The following is a 12,223-nucleotide window of genomic DNA, read 5'->3' as shown; positions in this document are numbered from 1 at the left end:
CATACTGTTGACTTACTTGCGCACTAGCCTGACCTTATCAGACAGTTTTGGGGGGGGGGGGGGTGAATTGTCACCTCATGAAATTGACTGAACTATTTTATATTTTTATCTGTCTGTGTACTGTTGACCTATAGGATACTGCTCTTTACTGAGGACTTTAGTTTGACGTCCCTGTTTGTACAGCTGCTGAATCAGCTTGTATGGTAAGTGACGCTGCCCTGGGCTTGGAGTGCTTCCACCTACTGGCCAGAGGCAGCACCTGCTGCCAGCCCAGTCTCTCCAGACCAGACAGAGCTGGCTGACAGCCCCATTCAGTGAACACAGATGATGCTTCCTATACAGCAGCACCATCTGCTCCCTCCTCACCAGTCAGTCCTCAAGTCTCTGCAGGATGAAATCATGTCATCTCCTGCATTAACTCAATCAGGCATGATGGAAAATGAATGGTGGAAGTTGATATCACATGTGAATGTTATTCAATCTTTCATTTTTTTGAGGTAGTGCAATATTGATCCCCTCCAAACCTTACCTTTGCAAGTCACAAGGTGGCGCTTCACGTTATACCATCGTCATCCGACTCGAGCTGTGTCCGTGTTGCTGAAATCACACTGTATTCTGCAAATACACAGCCGACGTTCAACATGTATTCTCCACGTGGTGATGTTTCGTTGTGGCCACGTAAATAAATAGCCTGCGCCGTGTAATTTCATTTTCAAATAGCCTTAAGTAGGCTAAGGGTTTTTATCTGCTACTGATTTATCATTATCAACCGAAGAAATGTCGTTCAAACCGAAGAAATCCTCCTAACAATAAGGGTCTTTGGAACGAACCAAATTGGATCGAAAAGCCGAAAAGGAAGGTGAGCCTTTGCAAAATGCTTAATTATATACAGTACATGGCATAGACGGTTGTATATATGCGGGCTGGCTTTTTATCTATTCTACTGTGTTTTGCATGAGGAAAAATTTAGTTTGATAGAACGTGGTGCTGAAATCGTAACGTTTTTGTCTATTTTCTTTACAAAACTCCAATATGTTTTGTGATTTGGAGACTTTATGGAGATGTATATGATACTCAAACTGAGCTCCACCTATACATTGAATACTTGCAGTAATTCAGATTAGATCAAAGTGTTGTCATATTCTTCATGGCTATAAGGCTCAATGTTACTCTGGTCCATGTGCTGATCATAAAATGAACAACACTTGACTGGGTTAAGGACACTCATTGGTGAGTGCAATGGAGTAGTGATCTGATATTCTTGTGTAATGTCTGTTTTCTTCTTCTGTACTAGTAGAATCATTACATGAACATGGATAATGTTACTGCATTTAGGTGTAAAAGCCAGGACGGGAAGACTCGTGATGAAAGATGGCTAGATTAGATCTGAGAGTGAATTATTTTCTGAAAAGAGAATTTGGTGCAACAAGGCATAGAACAGAGCGAACGTTCACAGGATCTTTACGTAATCCGGTAGTGGGTGTGCAGTGCAGAAGGCAGGGGAGTACACTTTAAAATGACATCTGAAGGCTGGGGGCGGCAAGGCGACCTAAAGAGCGACTTTGCTTTGAATTAGTAGGCAAAATTATGTAAATCGAGGGTGTTTCAGTTTGAGCTGAGGTTGAAGAAGTCGTTTTTTTTTTTTGTAATTTTTTTATTTTATTTTTTTAACTTCCTCTTAGTTTTTTTTTGGTATGCAGAGGGGCTCAGTATAGTGGACTGGTATCCTAAAAAGATGTGAAACTGCTGTCCTGACTCAATGTGTTAATCTGTCTGTACAGTGAGGATATGACTCACCTTTGCCTCTAGCTGTGACTCTTCACAGGTGACACAGGAAGAGACAGTCTAGAGTCTCTAAAAAGGTGAACAGGAACGGAGTGTAGCCAGCCACACACAGAGCCCTGGTAAAGCTCTGGTAATCCAAAATGACATTTTGAAATCCAATTGTGAGGAGCAATTTTCACAATAGGGGCAGAATATTGCCTCTGGGGGAAGGCACACACAGCAGGCAACCCGCGATCAAAACACAGACGTCAAGCTTGAACTGAGGATTTCTTCAAAATGCGTAATTGGTGAAGATCCATTGAAAAAAAGAAGGGGGAAAAAACTATCAGGAGCTGCTAAAACGCTAATGATGATGTGTGTGTTTTTGACGGCATTAGCCTTGTTATCCCTGGTGATTTGGCCTCTGTTTTTACCTAATGTTGTCTTTTCTGACAAGGTGAAGTAATTAAGAGCCAATTGCAGCACTGCTGGAGGAGTCATAGCTGGTTTGTGAGGAGGCTGCAGGATTAACAGCAGTGGTGCATTACTGGGCTGCAGGATGACATGGTGGTGAGGAGTCTACCTGGGCTTTCTGGGCTGCAGGATGACATAGTGGTGAGGAGTCTACCTGGGCTTTCTGGGCTGCAGGATGACATAGTGGTGAGGAGTCTACCTGGGCTTTCTGGGCTGCAGGATGACATAGTGGTGAGGAGTCTACCTGGGCTTTCTGGGCTGCAGGATGACATAGTGGTGAGGAGTCTACCTGGGCTTTCTGGGCTGCAGGATGACATAGTGGTGAGGAGTCTACCTGGGCTTTCTGGGCTGCAGGATGACATAGTGGTGAGAAGTCTACCTGGGCGTCTGGGCTGCAGGATGACATAGTGGTGAGGAGTCTACCTGGGCTTTCTGGGCTGCAGGATGACATAGTGGTGAGGAGTCTACCTGGGCGTCTGGGCTGGAGGATTACGTAGTGGTGAGGAGTCTACCTGGGCTTTCTGGGCTGCAGGGTGACATAGTGGTGAGGAGTCTACCTGGGCTTTCTGGGCTGCAGGATGACGTGGTGGTGAGGAGTCTACCTGGGCTTTCTGGGCTGCAGGATGACATAGTGGTGAGGAGTCTACCTGGGCTTTCTGGGCTGCAGGATGACGTGGTGGTGAGGAGTCTACCTGGGCTTTCTGGGCTGCAGGATGACATAGTGGTGAGGAGTCTACCTGGGCGTCTGGAGGTCAGAGGGAGTTGACTCTTCAGGGCAGTTCACTATGGGAGGTGTCTTGAGTTGCCTCATTAAACTAATGTTAACTAAGAACACAATAGCATTGGATCAGAAAAGCCCCTCTGTAACAATAGACTAAAGAAGGACATCTCAGCCTTCAATCCAAAACTGAGATCCGAGTCATTTGTCATCATCAAGCTGCCTCAAATTCCCCTCGCCATCATGTTCAGTTCTTTCACTCATCCCCAGCCAGTGTAACGCAAGTCTGTAGAGCGTTACACTGAGCAATGGATGGTTTATTCCAATTCTCCAACCCATCGTCTGTTGTAGGATGGAACATTTCTAGACCAAATGAAGAGGAATCTACATGATTATCAGTTATTATAAACTAGTCCTAATTCCAAGTGATTTATTGTTGTAGTTGCCCAATATATGTTCATGCACCAGTTAGTTATGCATTGTTTAGATATGTATAGTGTTTGACAGTTCTAAGCCATTGCAGGTTGAGATGACTATAATGTAGATTATATTCAGTGTGTCATATCATCTTGGGAAACTAGGATCTCCTCACGGATACCGATCACAGCGCTTCACAGACTATGACCAATGAAACAGACCGGCCCCCTCCTGGCACCACTGCCAAATTAGGAAATGTTAATGAGACTGCACGAGTCTACTCAACTGATGACCTAACCAGTTCGTTATAGATTCTAGAAATGTACTAGTCCATGGGTGCTCAGCATCTCTTTCCTACTATAATTGTCACTGATTCTGTCTTCTTTCTCATTGTCTGAGATTATTTCTCATTGTTCATGAAACTCAGGCATGTATCAATATCCTGAAGTCAACTGTTTAGCGAGAGCTGCCGTCATGCCGTCCCAGTCTCCGCACCACTCAATCTCTGCCCAGCCTGCCAGTGTGCCACTCAGAAAGGCTCGTTCCCTCCATGCTGTCCCACTGGGGGAGGAAACCCAGCAAGCGTGCTGCACACATGCTATAATTAAGGCAGGCTGAATACACACACCCACCCACCACTTATGTTGCTGCCATACTGTTTACTATTGTTATTGTTTATTATTATTTATCCTGATGCCAGTCATTTTTCCTAATCCCTGCCTACATGTACATATCTACCTCAATACTCCAGTATCCCTGTACATTTGGTACTGACGCTGACCCTGTATATAGCCAATTTATTTTTTCTCATGTTTTAGTTTTCTTAGTTATAGTATTTTGATATTGAATACTTCACTGTTGGGTAGGGCTTGCAAGTTAAGCATTTCACTGTACTTGTGAATGTGAGAAATGAAACTTAACTTGAAAAGACAGGAGTTCTGTTCTGGCCTCTCTTCTATGACACGATCATGTTGTGCAGGGATAGGTGGCGCGAGCAGAATAAGCACTCATTTGTTCCCATTTTTATCCTGATGCACAGTACTATGTCAATTTAGCAGGAGAATAACTTGCAAATACACTACATGACCAAGAGTATGTGGACACGTGTTTGTCGAACATCTCATTCCAAAACCATGGGCATTAATATGGAGTTGGTCCCCCCTTTGCTGCTATAACAGCCTCCACTCTTCTGGGAAGGCTTTCCACTAGATGTTGGAACACTGCTGCAGGGACTTGCTTCCATTCAGACACAAGAGCATTAGTGAGGTCGGGCACTGATGTTTGGCGATTAGGCCTGTTTGATGGGGTTGAGATCAGGGCTCTGTGTAGGCCAGTCAAGTTCTTCCACACCTCAACAAACCATTTCTGTATGGACATCGCTTTGTGCTGAAACAGGAAAGGGCCTTCCCCAAACTGTTGCCATAAAGTTGAAAGCACAGAATCATCTAGAATGTCATTGTATGCTGTAGCGTTAAGATTTCCCTTCACTGGAACTAAGGGGCCTAGCCGAACAATGAAAAACAGCCCCAGACAATTATTCCTCCTCCACCAAACTTTACAGTTGGCACTATGCATTGGGGCAGGTAGCGTTCTCCTGGCATCTGCCAAACCCAGATTTGTCCGTCAGACTGCCAGATGGTGAAGCGTGATTCATCACTCCAGAGAATGTGTTTCCACTACTCCGGAGTCCAATGGCGGTGAGCTTTACACCACTCCAGCTGATGCTTGGCATTCCACATGGTGATCTTAGGCTTGTGTGCGGCTGCCCATGAACTGACTTGTTGGAAAAGTGGCATCCTTTGACGGTGCCACATTGTAAGTCACTGAGCTCTTCAGTACGGGCCATTCTACTGCCAATGTTTGTCTATGGAGATTGTATGGCTGTGTGCTCGATTTTATACACCTGTCAGCAATGGGTGTGGCTGAAATATCCAAATCCACTCATTTGAAGGGGTGTCCACATACTTTTGTATATATAGTGTATCTTTGTTTTCTTGTTTCTCTTCCAGCAGAGGAAGACATTGTCTCAATGGCGGACTCCACCATCACAATAGATCACATTGAAGGGGAGCTTTTCAGAATCGAGCGGATACGTGATGCTCTAGTACGGAGGGAATCAGAACTAAGATACATGTGAGCATTTTTTAAAATAACTATCCAATCACACCAACACTCAGTTTCTGACATCTTTTTGTGATTTATCAAAGCCCTCTAGTATGAGGTAGAAGAACAGGATACACATTTTGGGCCTTTTCAGTCTCACACATAACATCCATGCCCTGGCTCCTTGTGGAATGGGTTGTGGTTGAACTGTAGTAGGTTTTCACAGGGCTCATTAGAGTTCCACAGTGATCCCCTCGGACTTGGTGACACTCCACATATGACAGCATCTAGCGATTGTGCATGAAGATGAATACTTTGTAGAGGACAGCAACGCTTTGCCTGCTGTCCTATTAGTCTACCAGCTCAGCTCCTACACTTGTCTCAGCACTGCACATGGACTTAGTTCTAAAAACAAAGGGTTTTATACTCTTCTCTGTCCGATCCCCTTGGCTGTAATGTTTCTTCTTCATTATTGTGACATGTGCAGGGGAAAGAGGGGAGAGACTCAGAGAAAAGATAATGATGCTGGGTATGGGGAGGTCCAGTTGCTGGGGAGATGTGCACCGATGCGTACAGTAGGCTACATTCTCACTGTTCCTCCTCAAGACCTTTCTGGGTTGGAGCTTTCATATAAGAAACCCTTTTAATCGAAGTAAAACATCCTATGGGATTTCTGTGAGAATCAGTATGATTACTGAACACTAACCCTACTCTACACTAACAATAATCACTATTGGCCTGGTAAACAACCGCACTTCCGCTCACCGTTAAGTAGATGAGCACAGTGGCACAGAGAGAGCTTTTCTCACTTCTTACTGTATCTGTGATTCCTTGTCTTTCATTTCCAGGGACAGGAGCATATTGACACCAGTCGCTGCAGAGCTCAAGGTCTTTTCAAGGCTGACCACAGCTCTAACACAGAGGAACTGAACAGTGATAGCATAATAACAAGCAATGTACCTTTGTTCATGTGGAAGAGTAACTACTGTTAGGTTTCTGATGTGTAAAGTAGCTTGTTTCCTTATCTACTTAGGTGGAAGTGAAATTAGAAAGGAACAACATGACATGGTTTACTTATGGAATGAAATGAGAGCTCTCATTTGCATGCAGTGCATTAGGTGTATGCAGTTCAGCGTGTATTATTTAATGCTGTAGACACCACAAGGTGCTTTATTGTGAAGGTGTAATGTCAGGATGCAGCTTCAGACACAATGACAGGGCAATACAAAGGGAATCCATATTAAAGCACATACACAATTTCCATGCAAATAAGCTGTGATGCAAGTACTGTATTGGTCACTAATAACACATTTCCTGTGCTTAAAGGGCTTGGGGCATGTTTTATCTAGGAGTTAATTTTCCTCTTATTGTCTGACAGAAAAGCCCAGTTATCCAGAGCCTCAGTGTCTGACCAGTATTGTTTACTTAAACCTCCCTACCTGAGTCAATTAGTGAATTGAGATATGATGCAGCTGCAGCTCCGAAAGATTGACTCATTCTCAGAGGTCCTGTGGTATCAGTTAATTCAGCTAATAAACCCTCAGCCAACAATCATTTCAGTCCACCTGAGAAGAGGAGAAAGCTAATTTAGTTTACCATTTCCACTGAAGTGGTTTCTGTCTGTAGGATTGGCTAATATGGTTATTGTTATCATGTCTATGTTTACCAAGCTGAAATAGGAAATCGCTTAAATTCTATAGCGTTACATTCTACTATGTATTTGGCCATTTAAATGTAGTGTGTTCGTATCGCTTGTTGAGTCACAAAATGTTATTTTTAAATAAAAGTAATTATCTTTACACATGTAGAGTATCTCTCCTAGCTCTTCCTGCCTGTCAGACATTTTTTTCACTCAGCAGCAATTCTTTTTTTAATTGCGATAATTCGCTGTCGTTATATTGACCACGTTCTAATAGAGGAGTTATTGCAGAAGCTGAGAGCTTGAGGAAAGTTATGCCTCAGTAGACGGGACACCTGCAGGGTTGTCTGGCACATTGTGGTCCCAGGGGAAGGGTGATCACATCAGAAGGTCCTCTGTCACAACCCTTATTACTTCCCAGCAGGATCTGTCTGACTGTACTGACTGTCTGTCCTTAAGTGTTAACCCTAGGTTGGGGTTATACATGCAAGCCACAGTGTCTTCAGAGAGACCACTCAACACTGGAGCCAGCATGATTGTATCTTTAAGACTACAATCTCTCCATCCTCTGTATGGAAGCATTCTGTATGGGATTCAGTTGTTCTGTCAATAAGATCAATTAGGATTGATTCCTGAGTGTCAGACTAAGTGTGGTACAGGGAGAAGAACAGCCACTGTACTGACAGTCGATACGTGACATGATCCGATTCTCACCTCGTCCTGGGTTCTCTTCCCCTGGGTCATACTAAACGGCTGTGAAGATAGATTGCCTTTGAAGTATATCAATGTGGTTTATGATTGAGAATGAAATAGATTCCTCAATTATTTTCCCTCAGGATGGACGACATTCAGCTTTGTAAGGAAATCACACGGCTGAAAAAAGAACTTCAGAAGCTAGTGTCTGTTTCAGGTAGGCTACCATACACTCTTAGAACAAAGGGTTCCAAAAGGGTTCTTCGGCAGTCCTCATAGGAGAACCCTTTTTGGTTCCAGGGAGAACCCTTTTGAGTTCCATGTAGAACCCTCTGTGGAAAGGGTTCTACATGGAACCCAAAAGGGTTCTTCAAAGGGTTCTCCTATGGGGACAGCCAAAGAACCCTTTTGGTTTCTAGATGGCATCTTTTTTGTATGAGGTGACTCTCTGTGTGAGGTGAGGTGTTCAATTCACATTATAGAGCACACACACTCGCTGTGCCAGAAAATGAGGGAATATCTGCATCAAAAGGGCTTATGGTCCAGGTAGTGCTCTAGGAAAGCCAATAATAAAAGATTTGCAGGACAGACTAGCAGAAGATTTGGAGCACAATGTCCTCATTATCTCAGCCCCAGCCTCTCTGAATTATCTCACATTTGGTAGGTTAGATCCAGTAGTAATGCTATCCACGCCACCTTCTCAGTATTATAACAGGAACACCATGCACAGTCATCTGATGGTTACAGATCCATCAGCCTAAGATTCATTTGCCTGGTTCTTAATCTTGAACTGGAGCTGTATGAATGCTTAATGATTCCTAACATCTATGATTACTATATGAACTGTCTGTGACTGCTGTATGACCGCTCCATACTTCCCTGTGGCTCAGTTGGTAGAGCATGGTGTTTGCAACGCCAGCAGGGTGTGTGCAACGCCAGGGTTGTGGGTTCGATTCCCACGGGGGGCCAGTACCAAAAAATAAATAAATAACAATGTATGAAATGTATGCATTCACTACTGTAAGTCGCTCTGGATAAGAGCGTCTGCTAAATGACTAAAATGTAAATGATGTAAAATGTATGACTCCAGACACAGACAAATCTGACGAGGACCGGCAGAGGGAGGAGGAGGAGCTGCTACAGCAGATCCACAAGCTGGTGGAGACCAGGGACTTCCTGGTGGATGACGTGGAGTTTGAGAGTCTCAGGTGAGTGCTGCCATGATCTTAAAGGCAAGGAGGATTGGGCCATCATGTTCTTAAAGGCAAGGGCTACCGTAACTATCCATGTTGCCGAAGTAGCATCTAGTGACCATTAATATTCGTGACTCAGTTGAAGTGCACCTCTGAGTAATACTGTATCTGAGCCAGTTGGGGAACATTCTTCCATGTCAATGTGAATTAAACCCATGCGATCAATCTGTTGAGGTGGATTTAAAAGGGTATTTTTCACTTCTGTGGTTTATTGAGTATTGTATTCTCTCTAGAGGCTGGGCTGAGCGTTGTGTGTTGCTCAGTGTATATTTAGTGTAAATGACACTGAGTCACACAGAGAAAGCAAGCCCCTTCCACATTGCATTTGTTTACAGCGCTAAATTAGCTCTCTTGCATGTCAGGCATCCCTGCTTCTTTGACCACAAGTCTGAGTGACACTTTTGACAGCTCTCAGAAAGGTGGGGGATACGTGGGAAGCAGATACTTAATAATTTACAGTAAAGTGATGTTGACAGTAGAAAATCATGAAGAGAAAATGATATATTGTTAAAGTGAATTCACACCATCCACACATGAACAAATGTCGGAGGAGTTCGTGTATGCCTCTCGCTATCAGGTTGGTTGGTTATTTATTTATTTTGTGTGTGTATGACTGTTTTATGGCAACAGTGGCTGTGAAAGATAGAAAGATTTTACCTTTTGTTAACTGTGCTCATACCACTAAATCTCCTTCAACAGGGAGAGAAAGGAGGACAAAGAAGGATGATTTCTTGCAGTCTAAATTCCCCAAGACCTCGAAAGAAAAAAAAGGTATATGCAAATGTCTTACCATAGTGCTGTTAGTCAAGGCTCTAATATGAAGCTTCCTTTTGTGCAGTTAGTCCAAGACTCATTGAATGAACCAAGTTAAAATATGATAACATAATTAACAATGCTGATGAGGATGATAATGATGTCTCTTATTTCTCCAGATGTCACAGAGGACCGAAGGATGACCTCCAAAGCCCAGCAGACTTCGTCCGCTCCCTTCGTCACCAAAACCGGTCTCACCCTTCTGAAGGAGTGCTGCGGCTTCACATGCTCTGTCATGTAGACTCCCTGCCCTGTGGAGAGACAGAGACACTTTGTTGGTTTCTGGATGGGGTTATTTGTGTTGAGTGGGCAGACAGAGCTCTCATACTTCGACTATAACCCTAAACATATGTACAGTGATGGTTGGGACTGTGTTCCCATCAATGAATCTATTGGTGGGTCATTGCACCAATTTAGTGCATTTTGAGAAGTGTAACTTGGTAAAAAAAAAAAAATGTTGATTTCAACAAATTTTGGCATTCTGTCATAAAGAGCACATGTACAACTTCATGAAACGAGAGTTCAGTTCATGTAACAGGGTTGACCTTAAAATGAGGTACAGATGTAAATTAATCACTAATAAATAACAATATTCAGAAATGACTTTGTCAAAGCAACAAAATAACTAGGGCTTTACAATGATGGTGAATTGTGGGGGTTGTGTTTTTTTAATTGAACCTTTATTTAACTAGGCAAGTCAGTTAAGAATAAATTCTTATTTACAATGATGGCCTAAGAACAGTGGCCTTGTTCAGGGGCAGATTGACAGACTTTTACCTTGTCGACTCTGGGATTCAATCTAGCAACCTTTCGGTTACTGGCCCAACGCTGTAACCACTAGGCTACCTGCCGCCCCATGAAAATCTTCAAAGAAGTCACAGATTGTGCACTGAGGGACATGTCAAAGTGCTGATTTTGTTTTTTGCACTTTACTAAGTCTTTATTTATATAAAAAATCTTAATTTGGGACTTTTGTTTAGCACATGGCACTTCATTTGATATAACAGGCTTTTAAAATTCAACATTGTTGAACAATTTCTACTTATATCAAAGGGTTGCAAAAGGCACTCTTTTCATGGAACGACCCTGCTGATCATTTCCTGATAAAGTGTATATAGCCTACTTGACTCAGCCAAGTCCATAAATCAACACACAGTTTCTTCATCACCATGGTCAAAATAAGTATTCTGGTCTGTAGCTATGTTTCAATTAACAGAGGTACTATCCTTTGGACAGAGTGAAAATGACAACAGAACATTTCCATTCTGATACATTATTTTTATCTGTAGCAAATTTGGGTCAGCTCCTGGAAATGACTACCTTGCTAAAGGCCACTGCTTGCTTGGCTTCCATGCCAAGTGAAAAAGGAGCTAAAATAGATCCCCCTCTCTCTGTCATTTGGCTCCTTTGTATCTCCCCTCTGGACTAGCTGCTTTACTGTGGTAGCTACCCTGTTATTAGCTGTGTCTGATTCCTGGAAAGTTACCAGAATTACATTCAGCTCTCTGCTTTCACAATTGTAATATTGTTTCAATTTCAGTTTCAAATGCCATGTTTTGCTTTTTTTGTTCCCCATTACCTTAAATTACGCTGATTGGTCTGACGGGAATTGCTGTTGCCAATTTGCGATACTTGTAATTCTTTGTGACAGAGGTAAATGTGTGATAGTGAAAACCATGTACTGTGAACGTGGCTTTGACAAATATCTCAGAGTATCAAGGACAACTTTCCAAGAATAATGGAGATCAGAATTTCTCCCCTTTGAACGAGATAATATGCCTTGAAACCAACTGTCTGCTGCTTATTCTATTACAAAACACTCTTTAACTTGACATCTATCAATGAGCACAGTCTGCTCAATGTAACAGCTCATTCACAATGCTCTGTATGTTTAATTCTCTACAATGGTTTAATCCAAACTGACTGGTACCACATTATCTGGGTGGAAAACTGAACATGTATTTTCACATTTATGATCCTAATGGCCATGGGAGTTGATTGTAATTAGGGTACTTATTATGTTTTGTGGCTTAGAATGTCAACTTCTGGTTGTAAATATTGTATCGGTTTAGCATGCTTGTCTAATTAGAGTTGTAAATGTAGGTTTATTCTCCATTATTAAACCATTATTATTAAATAACTGTTTAAATCTGGACTGTATTACCACCAAGCCAGGTAAAAGCTTGGAGGCTGGTTAGAAGGAGCAAAATTGATTTATTTCAAGATCATGTAATTGAATCTTGTGCTTTCTGTACTCTCATCTCTATGAATCACTACGCTAACAAATGCTTTGTGTTATCAAGTGAGTGTGATAATTAGGCTGTTTTTTTTCCTTCTCTTCCACGCTCA

The 12,223-nt window shown here is 42.6% G+C and overlaps 1 protein-coding gene across 2 annotated transcripts; it reads left to right on the top strand.

Moving 5' to 3' along the window:
• Positions 1–107: 107 nt before the first annotated feature.
• On the top strand, positions 108–10,474 carry LOC106601302 (bMERB domain-containing protein 1). Of its 2 annotated transcripts, none has more exons than XM_045715184.2 (6): positions 108–859; positions 5,386–5,506; positions 7,952–8,025; positions 8,899–9,016; positions 9,761–9,832; positions 9,994–10,474. In XM_045715184.2, the coding sequence occupies exons 2-5, from the start codon at positions 5,403–5,405 to the stop codon at positions 9,786–9,788; spliced, it is 324 nt and encodes a 107-aa protein (XP_045571140.1). In that variant the 5' UTR covers positions 108–859; positions 5,386–5,402; the 3' UTR covers positions 9,789–9,832; positions 9,994–10,474. The 2 variants fall into 2 exon arrangements, with proteins under 2 accessions (XP_045571140.1, XP_045571139.1); XM_045715183.2 differs by having other exon boundaries at positions 119–859; positions 5,383–5,506.
• The last annotated feature ends 1,749 nt before the right edge of the window (positions 10,475–12,223 follow it).

This window comes from Salmo salar, chromosome 03 (assembly GCF_965601325.2).
Source record: "Salmo salar chromosome 03, fSalSal1, whole genome shotgun sequence".
Lineage (NCBI taxonomy): Eukaryota > Metazoa > Chordata > Actinopteri > Salmoniformes > Salmonidae > Salmo > Salmo salar.
The sequence above is the reverse complement of the archived record's forward strand: the minus strand, read 5'-3'. Positions and strand labels throughout refer to the sequence as shown.

What these genes read in the sequence shown, in the direction of transcription:
- LOC106601302 (XM_045715184.2), top strand. Translation starts at nt 5,403, where the DNA reads ATGGCGGACTCCACCATCACAATAGATCACATTGAAGGGGAGCTTTTC. An exon ending in GAATCAGAACTAAGATACAT is followed by an intron (nt 5,507 to 7,951) that starts GTGAGCATTTTT and finishes ATTTTCCCTCAG; the next exon opens with GATGGACGACATTCAGCTTT. An exon ending in GTGGAGTTTGAGAGTCTCAG is followed by an intron (nt 9,017 to 9,760) that starts GTGAGTGCTGCC and finishes CTCCTTCAACAG; the next exon opens with GGAGAGAAAGGAGGACAAAG.